This window comes from Helicoverpa zea, chromosome 2 (genome assembly GCF_022581195.2).
Source record: "Helicoverpa zea isolate HzStark_Cry1AcR chromosome 2, ilHelZeax1.1, whole genome shotgun sequence".
Classification (NCBI taxonomy): Eukaryota; Metazoa; Arthropoda; class Insecta; order Lepidoptera; family Noctuidae; genus Helicoverpa; species Helicoverpa zea.
The window spans coordinates 8978654-9001164 of record NC_061453.1 but is presented as its reverse complement, the minus strand read 5'-3'; the positions used below and the strand labels follow the sequence as shown (position 1 = coordinate 9001164).

Sequence of the window (22511 nt, the reverse complement as noted above, 5' to 3'; positions counted from 1 at the left end):
TAAAACAATGTGTGCTTGTTTTGACCTATTTTGGATACCTTTATATTTTTTTGTTTTTTAGGGTTTCGTAGTTAAAAAATAAAAATACTAAAATAAAATTAATAATTAAGGGACTCATATGCAACTATCGTGATTTTTTGGTGCTTTTATAGATAACTAGCTTTCCGCCCGCGGCTTCGCCCGCGTGGAATTCGGTTATATTGCGGTATAAATCACAACTATAAGAAAACTTCTCATTCCCACGGAAAAATCTAAGAAGCGCGATGTAACGCTGGATACGATGAGCTACAGGTTAAAGCGCGAGATATCATTGCACTTCTTACGTATCTTAAAAAAAACAACGTCACCACGTTTTAAAAAGCTATCATTCCACTTCTTACGTATTTAAAAACACATCGTTACCACGTTTTAAAAACACCCAGCGCCATCTATCGCATACCTCAAGAACTAAATAACTTAACTAATACTTATACCAATTAGTAATTCGTTGAATTAGAGTTATTTCAGGATAAGTAGATGTAAAAAAAACAGTTAAGACGATAAAACAAATTGTACGTCATCCCTCGGGAATTCCTCATTTTCGAGGATTCATTATCGTATCATTTAGCTTCTAAATTTATATGTTCATATTCGTTTGCAATATATAAGTAGATGTAAAAAAAACAGTTTAGACGATTAAACAAATTGTACATCATCCCTCGGGAATTCCTCATTTTCGGGGATTCATTATCGTATCATTTAGCTTCTAAATTTACATGTTTATATTCGTTTGCAATATATTACCTTGTTTTAAACGACACACAGCGCCATCTACAATCCATCCATCAAGCAAACAATATTTTTGTTTTCCCTCGGGAATATCTATTTTTTTCGGGATAAAAAGTACCCTATTATTTAATCCGGACTTCTAACTTTACGTCTGCAAAATTTCAAAGCAATCGGTTCAGTAGTTACGGCGTGAAAGCGGAACAAACAAACAAACAAACAAACAAACTCACTTTCCGATTTATAATATTAGTAAGGATAGTAGTAGGAGCCCTTCGTGCGGGAGCCAGACTCGCACCAGATCGGTTTTTATATTTAGCTCTACATACTTATTTTTTTGTTGTGTTGGCGCCGTATGCTGCAGATACCATGGACAGCCTTCCGCACAAATGTATCCATTCTACAACAACTAAAGCTAGAAAAGACAAAACGCTTATCCACTACCTGCTTGCAGCGAATAGTACGGTATTTCGGCCACGTTGCTCGCAGAGACACTAACAACTTGGAACGCCTGATGGTAACAGGAAAAATTGAAGGCAAAAGACCTAGAGGTAGAAGTCCCAAACGGTGGTCAGACCAGATATAGGAGGAACTGGAGATATCTGTCAGCACTGCACTACACCAAGCAACGGAACGTAACCGATGGAGACAACTGGTTGACGAAATAAAAAGGAGTCACGATCCTCAGCATTGAGGGACCGATCGAGGAGGAGGACTTATTTTTTTATTTTTACTTTACGACTTTTAAAAGTTTTATTTCCAAAGATTTGGAAATCTGAATAGACCCAGCGAGGATTGGACAGAAACGTGGAGGGTTGGGGAAATCGGAAGAGGGTGCGACCCTCCATCGCGGAAGCGAGACAGATCAGATTGTCCTTTTCTATAAAGAGACAACTCTCAAACGCTATTACCCTGGTACCTCATGCCTCATGCATTTTGCTGAAGTAACAATAATTTCTGAAAAGGGCATTATGATTTATGACTATTGACTAAATTCATGATATTTTTAATTAATAAAAATATTGTGCGCATATGCACTAAAATCATGTTAATAGCTGAAGTAGGTGTTGAAAAGTTGAACACCTAGCAAAGTTATACACAATTTTCTTACTAAATATTTAAAAATAATTTCGAACCAACTACCAACATAGTATTTATGAGGTGGGAGGATACGTAGGTACCTTTTACAATGTCTACTTACAGTCATGAGGTACAAGTTTCACAATTTCGTGGGGATTCGAATAAATAATATGGTCCTCACTATCAAAAGTTATCCCGAAAATATTTTTAATGCTAGCTATTTCTATCAGTGTGTGGTTTTCTTTGTGCGCTACGTAGATGGCACTTTTAGCGCAGAAGTGTGCAACGCCTTTGTGATTTACTTCTATGGCCCTAAACACTTTAGGGCCTTCATAGGGGACGCGATGATTTGCCCCTTTCTTTATCTCGAACAAGCCATCTCTAGTCGTTATAAAAGTGTCACCATCTCCATCGATGACGAACTGGTATATTTTTTCCTTAATATGTTCTTGAAGTGATACATTATGTTCTTTGAAGTCGTATTTGTGCAGCCGCTGGGAGGGGTACTGTATAAAGAATAAGTGGTGGTTTAAGAACTGCATGTCCCAAATGTCACGGTCCTTAACGAGGTGCTTCAAGCCTCCCGGATGTGTTAGATTGTGGGAGTAGATGCCGTCGCTTCCCCCGAAAAACACAATTTTATTGTGCTCGTCCACGGCGACGGCGAATCCGTTTTTTATTCCGTTTATTTCGGTCGGCATTGTATCGTTTATCTTCACATAGGCAATTCCGAAGGTGTCCTGGGTGTCTTCTCCGACATTGTAGCTGAAATATATCTTGTGTTCGTGATTGTAAATGGCCAGCTGGTAGGGACGATTGATTCCGTTCATGATGACATGTCTTTTGTGCAGTTTCCCGTGTACGTGCACGCCTTCACATACTGTTGAGTTATGGTGCTCTTGTTTATGTGTTGCTTTAGCCCAACTCCCGAGTATCACACAAATCAAAACAAAAAGAAACTTCATTATTGCCACAAAATTAACAATACGCCCTTTGCGTTGTTAGGTAGATTCAATACTGACTGCAATCAATGAAATTCTATACGATTATTAATGTACGACACAAGTTATTTAATACTGCTATTTTTGTGTAGATAACCCTCTGAATGAAAAACAGCCCATGATTAAGATATATCACTTTTCCGTCAGGTTTTCATTATATGTCGTGCATTTAGGAACTCCAATAAATCTACGTGTTTTTAAGTACATTATTCCAAGATATTTTTAGAAGTCACAACGGAATGCGACGTAAATAAACGTAAGTAATTAAAGTTAACATCAAAGCAGATATGTTCGCAAAGGGTTGTGACACCACAAACGAAGTCTAGACTATTAAGTAAACGCAACGCCTGTGTGAAGTTCACCCCTCAGGCATGCTCGCTTCATCGTGGGCGGCTCCAGTGACGTCATTGCTCAACCACCGAACTTAAAATTGTAATCCCATCCGCAAACAAAACTCAACTTTATCTACCTAAAAATAAAGTTAGAAGTTATTTTTAGCCGTGTTAAATTCAGCTTGTAGAGAGGCAGCCGGTTTAATTGGATCAACGGCGTTTTACAACTGTAAACAATTTGTTGGATTTGTTAGCTGACCTTGGAGTAGGGCTCAGAATTTTAAAGCAGAAGGTATTAGTTACGTTACGTGATTATGTAAACTTTAGTAGGCGTTACATTGACCCATTTGAACTCATGAGTAGGACTGAAGGATTTTTCTTTGAATAACTGGGGGCTAGTAAATAAATAATTGCTTTAATTTGGCGTTTTTCGTTAAAAGTATCCTTAACGTTTTTTTTTTGATTTTCTTCAAATATAGGAACTGGTCCAATGGCACTCAATGGTTTTCCTTCTATGAAAAACCCTTAAATATAAGTCCTAGGCAGTACTAGTAAATTCTACATCTCACACTTCCACACCTATCGGGAATCAGATAGATCGTAGATGTAGTGCTTGAATCCTACATATTTAGAGGGTCTTCCACTTCCCTCATGTCTTAAAAAGTACAGGAAAATATTAAAAGATTCAATGCAGCACAAGGAAGGCTACTGGCTAGACAAAAAGCTGAAACAAAAAAAAAACTAGCACAAACTATAAATTAGATTTATATTTGGTAACTCACGTGAGAGAAGCCTTGTACAGGCTTAAATAGGCTTCCAGGGGCATGTATTATTTTGGTTCTAATCTAATATGGATTTACGTCGAATTTGACCTTATTATTTCTGAATATTGGCGTAATTTTCAATAGGCTCTGGCGTCATCAGTTCCGAGATTATCTCTGCCCCATTTGAGAGATTGGATTAAATAAAAGGCCGGCTTTCTATTTAAGATTTTATTCTTTCAAAGAATATGTAAATAAACTTAATATCATATTTAAATAATTAATAAATCTTTGGTATTAAAATAAATAAGAAAACAAGTGACAGTAGCTAGATGAAAAGAAATTGTTACAATAGCTATAAAATCGATGCTACGGACTAATGAGTTTTCTTGAAATTCTTACTTTTGTACTTCGTGATATACCATATACATATATGTATCTAAAGTAACAACAAATACACAACAGAGGACATTACAAGTATATAAAGATACTTTGGAGATATATCTCCTTAAATAAGAAGTTTGTTCAACATATAAGTGTAGCACCATAACGTCGGTTGTGTAACCCTAAAATATCAGAGGCAGACTAATGCGCTTGCAATGTTGGCAACAGTTGCACCCCAGTTACGAGTTTACTTCCAAACAGATTATCTGCATACATTTTTCATAACATTGTGCTAGTATGACGTCATCTAAACAGTAGTTATTTGAATTCAACATTGAAGATTAAACGGTCGTTTGTTACAGTATGAAGCATTATTGTAATAAGCATCTTATTGTGTTTATATTGCTAGTTATAAAAGCAACAATTTTATCATCATTCTGCGATATTACCTTCTCATTTTCTTAGCAGCTTCATTATCATGACTTTGTGGCTAGTACATAGTTGAGAAATTCTCATGTCTAGCCATCATCTCGGTCCTAATATATCGTTCAAATTTTGATCAAACTTGACCTAGGTATACTGCTTTAGCTAAACCATTAATCATTTTCATACTATAAGGACGGATATTTATGTAAGCTATACAAGTTGATATATAGGTAATTCTGGGACTATTGTCCTTCTCAAAGTCTCAGATCTTTCAAGTGCAGACAAGGACGCGAGGTGGAACCGGTTTAATATTTGCAGAGTCAATAAGCACGGGTCTCTCAGACATACACAATGGCACATTTCATATTTACTGCAACATTTTACGTTGCCGAGACGTTCTACAGCTTTTGTTTGGCAAAAACATTGTCTTCCAAATTCAGTCTTAAACATTGAACATTTTACGACGGCATTTATGTTTTCGCAGAATGCAGTTAAGTGTGTGGTGACTTTGAAATTATTCGTGACAGTTGTTTTAACACCTATACCACAACAACACGAAACTCTAATCATTCAGAACTTCCGTGACACGTTTTGCGCGGATCGTAGTAATACTTTCAAGTTCAGTTAGCGTTATGTCATCTTCGATAGTTGTGTGGTTACCGTGTGGGCGTTAAAACAGACTGTCGGTGATGTCATCTTGTCCGATTAAATATCATTTCGTATTTTATAAATAGATTTGACCCTAGATAAGACTGCTTTAATAAGACCTAATTGCGTAAGCTAGTACTATGAGAATTACTGAGGAAGCTAAACTAAGAATCGGTTTGTCAGCGCTGTTGCCGCAAACCATTCTTCTTGATGCGACAGACAATTTTTTATTCTGTAGCAGAGCGTGCACGGAGTCCAGTTCCCATCGCTCCATGAAGCCAGGCTCGCGAGAGAACAGGACAGAGTACAGCTGCGCAGACTTGCCGTTCACTTGATCTTGACAGAAATTCAGAAGGAGATGGTCGTTGACCGCTTTGAGCACTTGAACGGTACCACTGAACTGATGGTAACTCGGTCTAGCCGGCAGCGTTCCTGAAATATTTTTATATTTTATTTGATTTTTAATTTTCTCATATTTTAAAACATAGATCTTTGTCTGTAGAGCATGAATGAAGAAAAGTCTGAATAATAGCCGCGTTCAATAAACAGATTGTCCTTGCGTGTACCTACGTGGTAATTCAGAGAGTTATCGCGGTCACAGGGATCACATATTGGCTGTTATTGTCTGACTATAATCATTGGGCGTAATTGTGGCAATATCAATTGAGATGTTCAAAAATAGGAACACCTTTTGTTTAAAATTGTTATAGATGAACTATAGAAAGTTTACAAGGCCCAAAATAAAGGTACTCAAAAGTCGGCCATTATGGAGGTTGTAGATAAATCCAGGTGTATGCAACGTACCGTTCTGTCCGTCGAACACTTGCCAGTAGCCGGCGGAGTCGTTCTTGAAGTAGAGCGAGTACTCGATGGTCTGACCAGCCTCGTCCCACAGCAGGCGCAGGTGCCTGTACTCGTGGCGGAACTTCGCGTTGATGTGCTGGACGTGGAACAACTGGTTCTCAGTGGACGGCTGGAAAGATTCAAAGAGGTTTATTAGGACAGTACGTCTGGACTTTAAAACGATCTTATTTATGTCCTAAATTAAACAGATGAGTTTTGTCGTCAAAATATCGAATTTAGGTTAGCAAACCACAACGTTACAGTTATTTCAAATCTTTAGGATAGTAGATGTGTTGTATTGTATAACAATGCACACAAAATAAAGTCAAGGATGAAACTCTCATAACATTAACATAAGCTTTAAGCAATGATGTCCTAGTCCCACACGTGTACATACAAAAATGTAAACATGCACTTTGTGTGATTCCAGAAACTGTAAACAATTTTCTCGATCGACCAATTGAACCTGGACTTAGTCATCCTGTTCTAGAGACTGCAGCATCCTTGGAGATTAAGTGGGTCAGTCGGATTGACCTCTGTAACGGGTCAAGATGCGTCACCGTGGTTGTACCGCATACAGGTCACATTAATTGTGCTTACTATCTTAAAATTCGTCAAATTACAGTCTCTGGTATTACAGATAGTATAAGATACAAAGTGGGAGCAGTTAATTGCCCTATTGTCGTATGTGAGTAGGTACATATGACTCACTTGGAATGACCAAATGATATGTGAGTCTCGTTTTTAGAGGCACTCAAGCGAAAACGCATAACATTCGACTCTACGGTTTCCTTCGAACAATTGAAGGTGCAAATGTTTTATACAAACATTGTTGGCATGACCACGTGTGTACAATGCAACTAGAGAATTACTTATATAATGTATTTTTAACATGCATAAAGCCAAGAATATTATCATTGACACGACCAGGAAATTATTGTAGAAAAATACTAATGAGTCTATTCTAGGTAATTGCTCGAGGGACTTTCAATAAACAATACGTATTGCTCCTGGAAAGAAAATCCCAAATGTCAAAAACAGTAATTGACTCATGTTGTGTACGTACGTACAACAACATAGGAAAACCTTTGCGAAAATTGAGTTACCTACTATGAATCTATTAACATTTGCCCGTAATAAGTAAAAGTGTGAAAACTATTTTCATAGTAATAAAAGTAACTGCTCAGTTGATGAAAAAGGAAAATATTTTGGTCGCCACACGATAGTTATACAGTAAAAGAGGAAAGTATTAGAGAAGCGTTAAAGGGTTTTACAAATATACACGTAAATACGCATTCCCACATTAACTTCACCTATGTTCTAAGAATGTTTGGGGAAAAGTAAAAGTTAATCTTGCATATTTTCACCATTTTGTATACTACGTTGTATCGAGGACTCTTGTTCTATTTTAAGTTGCTTAAAACGAGTAATTTTCTTTAACTGACTGACAGAATAGTAGCCGTAACGTACAACTGTAAAATGATTGATAGAGTGACTTATAACTAATATCATGTAGCCGTCGCGTATAAAATTTGCAAGAGCGATTGCTTGTCGTGGGGTATGGAGCGGTTCGGTTCAATCTCCCGGATGGAGCATCGAGGTCGGATTGCTCCCGGAACCGTCTCCCTACAGCATGCGGAATGACACCTGTGTCACTGACCCCAGAATAAGGGACTTGCAATTTGTTTTTCGATCAAAATAAAAAGGTTTAAATATGTTGAAATCCCTCAAATATGTAGATACTTCATCGAGATGGGCAATTGGTTTCGAAGAGATTTTAAAAATCAAAAACGTAAAATAGTGTTTATTAGTGGGTCGTATTTACATTTATATGCTTCTGTACTGTACACATCACATCTTATCGAGAAGTTTAACGTGAATAAAAAATGACAAATATATTTTTACATAGAAATGATGATTTTTACATGAAAATATTTTGGGCTTTCCTGTACCTACATAGTTACTCATCTATCTTAAGTCTCTATGTACAACTCGCGCACGTGTAAGCTTCATGCCAAATTTTATTTCAGCGGTTAGCTGAATTACTTTCACGTAGGTTACTTTTTTGTCCGCACTTTCCTTACCGTGTTACTTAAGTTTGTATTGTCGCGCGTTATAAGTGAGGAAGGTCTTATTAAATTTCTTTTCTTATAACTAAATTAAATCCTGATGGTTCCAATTTATCTATCGTTCATTTGAGTATCTACTTATGCCCTGGTTCCTAGCCATTACTCAAAGTAAAGTGTGAGGGATATTACAACAATCGGTATTGTGTATCAGTCTACGATTATAATAAGTAGAAGTATTTGTTTCGACTTATCAGGTCGCACCCGAGTCTACGTGCTTGAATCATATCACCACTGGTTTCCAAGAACATATTATGGCTGGAGGTGCGTAGCTCTTCTACATTTCGTCAACTGAATTCCTATCATTGATCAGCCTAAAATATTTTATGTCTACTAATGCTAATGGCACTTCCAAGAACTCTACTTGTTTTTTTTAAGAGACTATACATATATATATATATATGTATAGTCATATAGGAGTCATTCTCAGGGATTCAGTCAAACTTTAGGCTGATTCGTATTACGTTCTTGGTCTTAGTCATCGACCATGTAGGTGATAAAGGTTAATAGACATAATTGTCACCCATGTTGGGACAAGTCTTCTGTCTTTTGAATGGGACTTGCCTGTACAGTGGCACGGGAAATCAATGGATGTTTAGCATTTTGTAGCTCTTCTACATTTCGTCAACTGAATTCCTATCATTGATCAGCCTAAAATATTTTATGTCTACTAATGCTAATGGCACTTCCAAGAACTCTACTTGTTTTTTTTAAGAGACTATACATATATATATATATATGTATAGACATATAGGAGTCATTCTCAGGGATTCAGTCAAACTTTAGGCTGATTCGTATTACGTTCTTGGTCTTAGTCATCGACCATGTAGGTGATAAAGGTTAATAGACATAATTGTCACCCATGTTGGGACAAGTCTTCTGTCTTTTGAATGGGACTTGCCTGTACACTGGCACGGGAAATCAATGGATGTTTAGCATTTTGTAGGAAATAAATTTATGTTTTATGTTTATATATATTTTGTATATAGTATTTTATTTTTAGTTTTGTATAAAGATAAGTAGTTTAAGTTTGTATATATGTACAGTGTGTACATTGTAGAAATAGATTATAAAAATAAATGAGGAAATAAACAAAAACATGAATGTTATAAGGACGCTAACTTAAGTATGTATTTTCAGGCAGATATCTATAGTTTTTCAGTTTCGTTTAACCACCTATCTGATTACAGCTACGTAAATTAATGAAGTGTAAGATGCGGGTTTGTAGTTTGAGTCACAATAAATATTATTGGACTATTCAGTACCCAGGAAATAACTGTGTTGAAACTGTTCAGAACAGTCAGTAATAATAAAGATTGAGCCCACGCATAAAAATAATAAATACCAATATTTTTGATACAGTCGCGTAGGTGCCGGATATATGCAATTTGTTTGGCATGATTTGGAACAATATCTGCTACATTGTTTTCATTTTTATATTTAAATCCAATTTGACGTTTATATCCCAATTTATTTATGTTTATCATCAATCCGAGCTAACAGTTTGGGTTTCGCGGAAATACCGTTGATAGTGACTTAAAGTGAAATAAAGGACGTAGGCATGTTTCATAATTATATAATTTTGTTTCTAAACTTCAAAGTTATTCACGGAGCCAATTTTAGAAAAGACTGGTCATTGTTTCCAGTTTTGACTGGCTACCAAATCATGACGTTTCGCACTAATATTGATTCAAGGTGCTTCTCTGTTCTTACTCAGTTATACAGAGGATCGGATGTCAGTTTATAGGTACAATTTTTTCGTGAGACAAAGTTTTAAGTTTATTTATTGATGGTACAGTAAACATATTCAAGTGTACAAACAACATTTAACAAGATCCAAAAGAACACCCTTTCGGAAACAGCAGCGTTTCACCAAAACGCCTTGAAAATATCCTATAATAAATAAATACTTTGTAACATAACGGAAGTACCTACCTACTTACACAAAATACTGAGGCGTATACATACTTATAAATTATCTTATTTCAACAGTCAATAGTCCTGTCTTCTAAAATCACATTTCGTTATTCGTCCTATTTACGTCACTAACTTAACAGAAAATATTCAGCCTTACAATATAAATAGGCTACTACTATTTCCAGTCTTATTGCTGTAGGAACATAAAGATCAGAATAAACAGACACACATGTTAGAAAATCATTAAGGAATTCTTAGCGACCGTCAGCCGTTGTTACAATGAAATTTGCTCAATTGACGGAGTTACACAATACAATCAGCAAGTACTCTCTGAACAACATGCACACAAACTTAAATAGGTCCTAACTATAAGATATTCACAGTAATTAAGTACTGGTCTAATGACTATACAACTTAAACTATGAGCTCAATTTAGCACAGGGTACCTATACCCGTTTACCGAAATACACTTTCAGATCTTTACAATGGAAATTGAGAAAAATCAACGAAATTATCATGCGAAGGACCAATTTCAATCAGCACATTTGTTAGTCATATGTCAATTTATAAATGCACGTATTGGGCGTCTTACATTGCCAAAATTTAAAAGCAATAAACCTACCCCAAACGTGGTAGTAGGGAAGTATGGGTCCTCCCAGATTTTGACTTCAGGACAGCTGTTGTACACGTTGACGCCTTCTTTGCTCAGGTGCATGTACAACTCGCGCACCTTCCACTTTCCTAGCACTTTGCTAATGTCCAAACTGTCATACAAGTGTTCACGAACACATTTCACACCAGTAGCGTTGTAGATTCCACTGTTGCCTTGCGCAGTGTGGTTTGATTCAGCGTCGAAGTCGTAAATTATAAATTCTTCAGCAGATATCAATGTAAACAGTAGTAAAATCCAAGGTAAGATTCGGTAAAACGACTCCATTTTCCAATGTTATGGGTTACACTACACTTTTCTGACATTAAACTTCCGATTTGTTAATTTTAAATTCGAATAATCTCTGCGAGACTATAATTCGAGGTTTGCACTCGCGCTGAAATAGCGCTTATAAAAGATGGTAGCCGACTGAGGAGAGTAGCGGCGCGCGCGCCTGACTCACGCGGCTTGATGTTATCAAAGTTGACCCAACGCTTTTATATGAACAGACTCGCCGGCCGGATAGGTATTCCCGCGTACTCAAAAAGGTAAACAAGATTTTCCTTGAGTTGAATGAAAGTTACACAACTTTTGGTAATTGTTTTGGTATTGCGCAATTACTTACTATTAGACACCAGGAATCATGAAGAGTTTGAATAGTGTAACTTGCGAAGGTTTACAATGCATTTTACTAAATATCATAATGTTAAACAACATTCCAATTGAGAACCTCCTTCATAGTTTAGAATGTAAAATTGCGGCGATTGTGCAAGAAAATCGAATTTTTAACTACTGCATGTAGATCATCAACAACTACCATTGATTCCGATAGAGTACCTATCGATCTCTTTGGTTTACACGGTTGTACGTAGGTACGTATTAGGTTATTACATTATTGCAAAATTATCTTTTAGTGCAGTGCTTTCTTGATAACCCGGTCTGGATTATCCAAGTTATGACATAGATGTTATTGAAATTCTAAAGAATAGTGTTAATTAAACATTACAAATGTAATCATTCTTGTCTTCTACTATAAATATTTACATCACACCTACATGTTTACTATGATTGGTAGGTAGCAAATTACCATAGGAACCATTACATAGATATCATTCAGAATATCTATAACAAGAAGCCAAGTCTACACAATTTATAGGTCTGTGGCTGGAAGTAATAGCGTTGGTACATATTTGTCACAACAATCGTTATGTGCGGGACGAAACTAATTGACGGACCGTCAATTGATTCCTTTCCCGATAGAAAGCTCCCATTACAGACCTTTGTTTTAATAAGAAATAATTACGACTACCGTTATTAATCGTAGTAGGTAATTAAAGTTTTAATATATAGTTAAAAGGTATGCAGTAAAAGGATTCATTTCTTTGGATATGTTTTAAGTATTGTTTAAAATATAAGATACTTACTTTGCCATGTCTTTATATCTTAGAACTGGCGCTCTTCGTTAAAAGCAATCCCAGTCGTTTCAAGCTACAAAACGAACTGATTCCCCGAAACAGACGAGACAATGGAAGGATATGCCTTCAGTCTGCAGGGACAGCCCTTATGCGCAAGAGTGTGTTCTGTATGGCTCCTACTATATTTAATACACTGCCAAAGAGCTGGAGAGCGTTGCCATTGCCACTTTTTAAAAATGTACTGCGTAAGTTTTTAGCGAGTAAAGTATATTATAATATTTTAGATTTCATAAATGAAAAAGACTTTATTATTCCTAATTATATTTTTCCTTGTTCTTCTTCTTAATCCTATGTTCAATAATTTTTGATTTATTAATATTATATTGCATGCCAATTGGTAAAATATGGCGGATCTTTTTACCCTTATGTAACAACATCATTGTAACCCGTATTTGCAATAATAAATATCTTTATCTTATCTTTATCTTTATCTATTGATGAGAATAATTTACTTCAGCAATTGACTGATTGCACAACGAAACGTGTGTGCGAAAGTTGGGTTTTTCCAGATACAGAAAAGCTCATTGATGGAGACAAGTTTCCTCATTTCACTATTGATCTTATTTCATTCAAATATTTCAGAAATATATGAGCAAACTCGGCAAATCGTCTTAGAATATATTATTAAAAAACTCACCTGATCCATAGGCTCTGAGATATGTATCACAATGCAGGTCCTGGCGTAGTCGATCCTGGAGTCTCCGGCCAGATGCTGAATGAACTCCACACCGTACCACATGCCCATCAGGCTGTCCACCCAGATGCCCTGCTGCGGCGACCGGTTCACACAGTAGTCCCTGATGTTCTTCATAAACGGCATCTCGTAGGAGCTGTATCCAGTACCATACCCTTGCCCGACTTGCCCATAGCCTTGCCCAGTCTGCCCATATCCTTGTCCATAGCCCTGCCTGTAGGAGGTGTCTCCATATCGTGGAGTTATGTCTCCACCAGGAGGATAAAACACGTTCGATCTCGGAGTGGTGTAGGAGTTGTAACTCGACGAGTATGTCGAACTTCCAGGGCTGTAGTTGGGGTATCGCGTCACTTCGGGAAAGTTGGCTATATCGCTCCCATAGCTGCCGCCGGATTTATACAGGTTTTGGTTATACGGATTCACTGTAGTGTAACTGGAGCTGGAGTACGTGGCATATCTTGCATCACCAGGTTCAGCGTACCGTTGGTAGTTCGCACTCTCAGCTGTGGCCCACAAAACAATTAAAACAACCACGTTTCGGTACATTTCTAATTGTTTTTTGGTATTCGATGTGTGTCGTCGCGTGATAGTAGGGTTGTGTGACTGGTGCGAGCTCGCGATGGGACTGGGAAGTAAACTAATTACGACTAATTCACGACCACTGGTCCCGGAGTTGGGAACACGTCTAAGTAGCATTTCAAACTTCTTATGTCGCGTTGATTTCTTAATAAGTATAGCATTAATGTGATGATGATAGGAATACAAAATACTGTAATTAGCGAGCTTAATGGAATGAATTGAATATGATTTAAATATATAAATCGTTAAATTACACGTAAGTTTTGATTGTTTCACCTATATCTGGACATGTCGCATGTTCCTCCGTATTGCCCCGGCTGTCAGTTGAACATCTTTATAACCAGTCTCATGTAATAAGTATATCTCTATGTAATAAGTATGGTGGTAATTAAACGCAAATAATACTGATTTTTTAACCGACTTCTTTCTTTTTTAATCTGAAATCTTAACTTTGCCCAGGTCTAGGTAGCTTTTCAGGCCGCTAACGTGTCATGGTCTGAAATTTTAAGAAACTGACTTGTTGCATCTTGCGCAATTGCAGGTCTGTCCCTTATTATTCATTCAAGGCACTTAATAAATAAAAAACGTAGATCAGAGTAGGTATTAAGTTTCTTCCTCATAATTCAAGGTTAACTTAGAAAAGATACCTCATATCTTTCAAATGTGATTAGCCTAGGACCTGAAAAAATATTGAATTACCAAGTCGTAAGTAATTATATTCATAACATTTTTGGTCACTCTCCGTCACTCTATCAGTACGTAGAAGTTTACTTTTACATAATTAGTAATTACATAAATAATACATATACTAACTTGAAAAAATAAAATGAAACCCTAAACCTAAGTACGCAATGTAGGTAAGATCTCCTCTACCAGCACGAGAATTTGCTAGGAATAGAGAAATACCTAAAGCTTATAAGTCTACCAAGAAATTAAGAAAACTGTTTTCAGAGTCTATGAAGGAATTTTCCCATGCCACGAGACTAATTAAGGCCCTCCTTGGTACGTTCATACTCGACATCTAATTACCTTTGTGCCTATAATAATTTCTCGTAAGGTGATTCACAAATCCGGTGTGGGAAACGGTTAATTGATATAATTCGTTGATGTCCTGTCGACGGCTGTGACCCTGTCTCCTGTGCTGGTCACAGATCAGAGGCCACTGGTACATCCTCGTTCACAAACAACTTTATTGTTATTAAGGAGCACTAGTTAAGTTTCACGACTCATTATTAAATACATAGGAACTAATAAGAACGCCATGAGATGATGTACCAATCGGTTTTACCATTGACTAATCTGTATCATAGAAAAAAAAACTACCATTTCAGTTCGTACCTAGTTAACAGTTTAGGGGAAGAATAGACAGTAAACTCCAAGCCCGCTTATATCAACTATTTTATTGAACGGATGTTTGTTTCGATATATCTACTTAATAATACCCAACTGGCGATTGAGTAACCTACTGTTACAGCCTTTTTTATCGTCCCACTGCTGGGCATAGGCCTCCTCTGACAAGGAAAAGGATTGGGCATTAATCCTTACGATTGAGTAACCTAAGAGATAATAAAACTTTATTAAACATAACTTTATACAGTCGATTAACCGCTTATATGTCGCGATAAAATTGCACTTACAAATGAGATTCCATATAAATAGGTCGTAGAGGAACAAAACTAGCAACAAAGTGAGCATCAACAAACAAACATGCAGATTACATACAAATACACACCTGGTTATCTTTATTTCTTTTCATTGAAAAATATGGAGCGAATAACAGTTGTTGGTTGATTAATATGTTGCAAGACCATGGAAACGCTATCATACTTCTAAACTCGATTCTGACAGGCGATGACATCACCACGCAAATTGTAATGCAATAAATTGTGCGATACGATAGAAATACTATTTTCATTGACATCGGTGTATTTACGAAGAAACTAGAGATTCAGTTTGTATTGGGTTTAATGAAGAACATTTACCTAATTAATTATGTAAAAGTGTCTAATATAGTGTTGATTTGAGGTTAAGTATGGGAGGCAACGTTCATGTGTCGTGTCGTACATGTTTGGTATTTTTTTCCGATCGCTGAATAAGTAGCCTACATCAGTATGTTACCGTATTGTATTTGAATGTAAATATACGGATATCAATGTCGCATATCTTCAATATCAGGGGCCCGATTCTCCTAAGTTGATATTGTCAAAATCGAATAAAAATTGAATCGCAATAGCAGTTTTAACCTTATCGGGCATTCTGCTACTAATATAAGACCAATCGTATTCCAATGACATTCGATTGGTTTGCGATTGGTCTGCTATTTTGGTGATTTTGGTCTATACTTACGGTAGTTTGCTGTACAATCATTTTGCAATCGTAAATCATTTGCAGACAAAATGATTCATTATTGCATGACAGAAAAGGAAAAATACGTTTATTTCAAAGAAAAAATAGCGGAATGCCACATATGCTTCAATCGTAATCGAGTCGGGATTGGATCTCAGTCGAACCGAGTCGAACGTGAATCGTATGTCGCTTAAGTAAAATTAGGAGAATCGGGCCCCAGGTGTATTGTACCGTATTATGCCTAACGTATGTAATTTCTTTATCATCTTAGTTCGTAGGAAATGAAAATGCGTGAGCTATTTTTAGATATTGTTTTGTATTACGTACAAGGTGTGCCTCAGGTATGTTAGGTGCGGAAAAATGTTGTGCAATTATTCGATTGCTAGTTTATTTCACATTTAAGATTAATACATAATGTTATACCTATACTTATGTGTTGTTGTTGCGTAACTAAGTATTTGGTTATTTAAGCTGTAAGGTAGGGTAGGGTACTGAGGTAAGAACCTTTATTAATTCTGAAAAAAGGTTCTATTTAGAAAACCTTAAATTATCAACTCGGCAATAATTACATGCTTTGAAAGGTCAATGAATTAAAGGGTTGGTGTCGTATTTATCAGACTACGTCCAAAAAGAAAGTCAAATATTGATTTTAACTCTACATTTACGGCCCTGCCTAATATTCTACCTGCCTGTTGATTTCCTTACCAGAGATAGGAATCAAATGGAAACATTGTTTTAAACATTTATTTTATTGCAACTAAATAATACATGAGGACCTCATAAAAGTACAAAAACAGCCGCACACATTAAAACAAAAATGACTGAGCTGGTTTCAATGCAGCCTGCACACACTGCGGAATATCGATACACATTAGGTAGCTCGAAGTTAAAGAACTGCCTCTTGTAGTCAAACCACTCCCACCTGTCGACCCTTGAGGGCGACCTTCGGAGGATCAGCGAGAACACAGCCCCACTGATCTCGGAACAGTGGTTGATGATCATGAAATTTTGCTTAACCTTCAATATTCGTATCACCTGTGGATGCCTTGGGGGTTCGTCGGGGTTCCAAACATCTGAGAAAGAAAGAATGAATTGTTAATGTCAGTAATGTAGTCTTAGGTGACACTGCTGAAAGCTGTTATACAATACAAAAATACAATGCGAAATAGTGAATTTCTATGTTTTGATATCAATGATGTTTAAACGGGTAATTACGAGGCTCGTGCACTATAAATAGACACTAATGTGTGAGTTCAAAACTTTGTAACATTTTTTTTTCCAATGTTATTATAAATACCAATTCCTTAATGGTGTAACATACTGCTGTTGAATTAAAGCAGAACATTATAATCTTATATTGAATAAATGAAAGATAATAGAATACCAATTCCTTTGGACAACATTTCTCTCTCCAAAGGCCTGCGCTGGTCGGCGGTCCACAGCCCAGGCGCCTCTGGAGTGTACAGGTAGACTTGCTCCACGGACTGTCCATCCTCATCCCACACCACTCGCAGCCGCCTCTCGTTGTATATGTCCCTCTTCGCTTTCCTCTTTACTCGGATGTCCAGCCAGGAGCCAGACAGAACGTCTTCCGACCATGGGTTGCTCTTGTAGGACCGCCAATTTTCATCTGAATAATTGTGTTTTTGGATCTAGAATAAAATTAAACTATTAAGCACATTGTCTTTTTTATTGATGAGGGGATTTTTTTGTGTCATATCCCGAATGAGGGATGTGATGAGCTTATCGCAAGATCCTGTGGGTTTTCCATTAGTTATATTACATTGTAATTTATTAATATTCGTTTCTCGTTATGTTTTATTAAATGTCAGAATGTCTTCAATAACAGCAAGCAACTGGTAACTTATATAGTGCTACGGTAAATTAACAGCAACCACAGACACTGCAACACCATATACCACAATTTCATCAATTGAATGATCGCTTTTAATTAAGTTGTTCTAGATAGCCCGCTACGTGCATAGGTCTTAACTATTGAGCTAAGTACTAGGGTAATAAGGCATCACCTTCGAAACTAGCTTTAGCTAGATAAAGAATTATTACAATTATTAGTACTTACAGACCAATCAAGCCAATCATCCTGAGGTTCAGTAGTGACGTCAGTTATGTGAAGCGTGACGCAGCCCACGGTGTTCGGCTTGTTCGTCAAGTCGGGGGTGTGCTGGGCGTACCCGACGCCGTACCACATGCCGTATGCATCCTCTATGTTGAAGTTGTGAGACCACCGAATGTTGTCACCACAGAAGCCTTGAACATGGCCCACGGTAAGGAGTAGACAAAATGGCAGCGCGGCCAACATGTCTGTACTGGGTTCGCGAGGAATATGGGACAAGGCGTCGTTCGAAGCCGCGGTACCAATTAGCGAATTGGTGCAGGTGATGCTCCCTGCATGGCACAACTGCAGTACGCATGACTCATCGGGACGCATCTCATAAACAATAAGTCTAGTATAGGCTTAGTAGGTAACTATTGCACTGGTTGTGAATACTTGATTGTTGTAATCTGTTTTTAAATGCGTTCACGCGTAAATCAGTATGCAGAACATGAAAAAATGCAAATTGGTGTTTATCTTGATTTGTATGAGTACCTAATCATTATTATAACATACAAGGCCGTCCTCATATTTTTATAGTTTCTATAAACTAAAGGAAAAATCCTGCCTAGAGCCTACACGAAAGCTACAAGCAATTTTCTACCGCACAAAACATGTAAAATATCCACAGGATTGTGGGTGAACTCGTGGGCGTAGCTTGTTTTACGAGATAAATTGAAAAACACAATTATATTTCTATGTATAGCCTACATATAAATTACAAATAGGCTATTACTTGTATACTTGAAAAAAAATATAGTATTCTTTGATAAATTGACATAAGTTTTAACTTTTAAAACCGTCTACAGATTCTTATTCACTGTATCTCTAAACACCAAGTATTTCTTTACCAAACCATAGCAATAAATTCATTATTGTAGACAGTAAGTTAATCTAAACATATTTCTATTAGTTAAGTTATTAACTAGGGTGGGGTACATGAGAACTAACGCCAATTATCCTGATCTTTATAATTATTTCTTACCAGTTGGTAAAATCAATAGCAATCAATAACTCCAAAAGCCCGTTGAATTGGTTTCGCTTTGAGACTTTTTGCTTCGAACAAATATCTTGACACAAGTAGACAGACAACAATTGTTTGCTTCAAGCGTATTGGTGCAAAGGACTGAAGATCTATATTTTATACATGACTTACCTTAATCCTTATTGAACAGAACTGGAGATAAGACTGTTCCACCTTTGAAGATTCGTAGGTATTAGGATTAGACCGTAGTCTAAATATAGGACAGGGGGATAAGAAATTGCTTAACAAAACGACACATACATAATAAATAATTTATTTCTCTTTTTTCATACAAAAATATATCAATATTAATAGTTTTATCTCTGAATACTATACGTACTTATAAAATTGAATATTTTACATGTGGGATCCCCAAATCGTATAAGTAACTATAAAGAGTAGTAAAGTCGATATAGTTATGCTCGACGCTGAGTTTTCACAGACCCTTTTAAGGGCCGATGTGGAGAGATGCTTCAGAGTGAACACGTTGTGGATGCTGGCCAGGTCTTCGGGGGTCAGCTGGTTCTCATTTCTGGAAAGCACGACGCTAAACAGCTGTGAGCTGGGCAGCCGCATGCAGAAGTTCAGCACCAGGTGGTTGTTAGCCACTTTCAATACTTGGATGACACCGCCGAAGAATCTGTACATGTCGCCGACAGCTGAAATAATACAATGAACACTGTAAATAAGTAGCAACTGTATTTTATAAAGCACTAAAAAAGGGAGATTTATAATTATTTTCTGGACAAGGGCAAATAATTAAATCCCTTCCTTTTTTGTTTTAATAGGTGTTTTGAATTTTAGAGTTGGCGTGAGATGTTGCATTACTTTGAGTTTCTTAATTTACACTCCTTTTACCCATAGAATTTATAAATACCTTCCTACTGTATGAAGCCAGTAATGGAGTGACCACATGATTAGCTCTTCATAGTAGGTAAATAAATCTCCTGCTATATAACTCTGTTATAAAATCCTATAGGTACAAATAATATTTCCTTACATCTATTAGGAACATCGGTGGCCCAGAATCCTTTGTGGGAGGTGTTGACCTTAATGTGGTAGTCGTCTTGCCAGATACCCTCGTGCCACTCCAGGACGAAGTGTCTGATGCGGTACGGCTCGTGCATGTTGTACTGACGGTTCACGTACGGTGAGTTCGTAAGCTGAGGGTACGGCGTCGGCGGAGTAGGCTGCAACAGACCAAACACAATTAAGTTTCTAAACGAAAACAAATGAGGAATGTGCTTATGTTCCACTCACTAAGTTATGGTTCAACAGGCCCCCTTCAACATAATCCTCAAACTTTCTAATCTGCACAATAGGACAGTACGGATTAGCTTCAGTTTTCGTAACATTTTCTCTGTGGAACACATACTCGTGGATATACCACATGCCTAACACAGATTCTTCGTCAAAGTCATGCGTTGGGTCTAGGTTCTGGCAAAAATTAACGTTGGCTGCCAAAGTGGACGTAATGAAACATAATCCGAGTAAAACTACGCCCATCATTGAAATGTGTGATGAGTAGTCGTGAGCGATCTGTTTCCCGACACCGGGAGTCTAATTATCATTCAAACACTGTCCCACTTGATTACATTACGTCTTGTTACGTACTAACGTGAACCATAATTACAATTAACCTATTAATTGACACTACCACCCCGTATCCTGTTATAAGTAGGCCTTTTTGAGAATCATAGTCATAGACTAATCAGCATATTTAAGGGCATTTACTTAAACTTGCACTGCAATATATGCTTTATGTTGAAGTACGTGTATTTTGTTATAATAATGTATTCTGTACATATTTTATCAGTTGTGATAGCTATAAAATTACAAACCTAACCGACATTGTGTGAAAAGCTGATATTTTTTTTTATATTTTTTAATGTACTGATGTTTAAGGTCATGCAATTATATTTTCAACGGGACAGTAACAGGACATCGAAGATATTAAAAATAACCATAATTCGCTTTAGTTCACATAGCATGCATGTACTAGGTAAGTGCGTAGTAAGTAGGTTCATTATACACATTAAGTTTGGTGATTATTCATTTCCAAAAAAAAAAAAACACTTATAAGACTACGCATGAATGAAAAAGCTCGTTTATTTACATAGGCATTTTTTTTGCAGTCGTACCTACTTGCAATCCGAAGGAACCAGTTACAAAAAAAATGGGTGAAAAATCTCTTTGTGGATCAGACTATGTGCATAACCTTTTCTTTTCTAACCTGGTTCATCCGGCTTACAACGAAAACTACGCAAAGAAACATACATTTGCGTTTTATAATTTTTGTTAGTTAATTTATATATAGATACTAGGAAAATAAGTGTTTGAAACTCCTTTAGCATGCAAATACATAACTAATTCGTATTTTAGCGGGGTGAGTATAAATAAACCAATCAAAATAACTAACCTCAATGTTTATCTCCTTTATGTCAATGTAAAAACATTCCTGTGTATGCTCTATTTTATATTCTCCTCTGGTGTGCGGTATTTTTTCTACGCCATACCAAATACCAGCTATTTGGTCCAAACTAATATTTCCATAATACGGCGACAGGTCATCACAATATTTATGACTTTCGAAACTGTACTGGCTGTAACAATGCACCAAACCCAAGCACAGTGCAATCAAAATAACACTATTGCACGCCATTGGATTAAGCGGGCTGGATAACCCGGATAATATCGGATAAAGTTTCGGATAAACTGAACCGGCAGTACTAGGAGACAATGCGCGAAAGGAGATGTTTTACAGATTAGCCCGGCGGATGAAGTGAAGGCAAAGTGGCGAGAACACGTGGGCGGGCTCCCAAATGAACAGCACTCGACTGGCGCTGTACCAGTCGTGGTGGTAATTTACTACTTATGCGAGAATACTTCCTTAATAAACTTTATCAACACGTTGACAGTCCCCTCTCATGTAAGCCAGACGTGCACTCACATCATCTACAATTTTCCTGTCTGTATGTTTGTATGACAAATGTTGTTCTGTAATGAAACGATCCACTGAAAATGTGTTTGAATATTTCCATGGCTATTAACGCTAACTCGGAAGTACCACAAAAGAAGATGATTTTCTTAAGAATTTTCCAGTGCCTTCTCAAGTTTTCCGTAGACAAAAGCTTTCCCCGGCATACTTAGATGCCAGGAGTGCAGAAGTATTAGAGTATGGGGTGGAGAAAATCAATATAGCGCTCTGACGTCACGAAGGGTGGTTATCGAACGGGTCACGCTCACGATACGGCATAGTAGTGTGCGTAATATGGATCCGTCCGTGCTTTTGCAAAGTTGAGAATGTGTGACCCTTTTTTATAATTTATTCATGACGCGATGACATAA

At 37.0% G+C, this 22511-nt stretch overlaps 4 protein-coding genes across 5 annotated transcripts; all 4 read right to left on the bottom strand.

The window, feature by feature from the left end:
• Window positions 1–1485: 1485 nt before the first annotated feature.
• On the bottom strand, window positions 1486–3146 carry LOC124640739 (ommochrome-binding protein-like). Its single transcript, XM_047178647.1, has one exon. The coding sequence runs from the start codon at window positions 2808–2810 to the stop codon at window positions 1959–1961; it is 852 nt and encodes a 283-aa protein (XP_047034603.1). The 5' UTR covers window positions 2811–3146; the 3' UTR covers window positions 1486–1958.
• A 1009-nt stretch (window positions 3147–4155) lies between these two features.
• On the bottom strand, window positions 4156–13777 carry LOC124640681. The gene is made up of 3 exons (XM_047178570.1): window positions 13045–13777; window positions 6202–6370; window positions 4156–5829 (listed from the first exon to the last, which is right to left on the bottom strand). Exons 1-3 carry the CDS (start codon window positions 13645–13647, stop codon window positions 5507–5509), a joined length of 1095 nt encoding a protein of 364 aa, XP_047034526.1. The 5' UTR covers window positions 13648–13777; the 3' UTR covers window positions 4156–5506.
• Window positions 13778–16756: 2979 nt separating this feature from the next.
• Window positions 16757–18475, bottom strand: LOC124640556. Its single transcript, XM_047178358.1, has 3 exons — window positions 18107–18475; window positions 17411–17678; window positions 16757–17099 (listed from the first exon to the last, which is right to left on the bottom strand). The coding sequence occupies exons 1-3, from the start codon at window positions 18473–18475 to the stop codon at window positions 16804–16806; spliced, it is 933 nt and encodes a 310-aa protein (XP_047034314.1). The 3' UTR covers window positions 16757–16803.
• A 946-nt stretch (window positions 18476–19421) lies between these two features.
• Window positions 19422–22015, bottom strand: LOC124639603. 2 transcript variants are annotated; one of them, XM_047177054.1, is made up of 3 exons: window positions 21583–22015; window positions 20164–20353; window positions 19422–19822 (listed from the first exon to the last, which is right to left on the bottom strand). In XM_047177054.1, exons 1-3 carry the CDS (start codon window positions 21823–21825, stop codon window positions 19521–19523), a joined length of 735 nt encoding a protein of 244 aa, XP_047033010.1. In that variant the 5' UTR covers window positions 21826–22015; the 3' UTR covers window positions 19422–19520. The 2 variants fall into 2 exon arrangements, with proteins under 2 accessions (XP_047033010.1, XP_047033003.1); XM_047177047.1 differs by lacking the exon at window positions 21583–22015 and adding an exon at window positions 20424–20702.
• Between the last annotated feature and the right edge of the window lie 496 nt (window positions 22016–22511).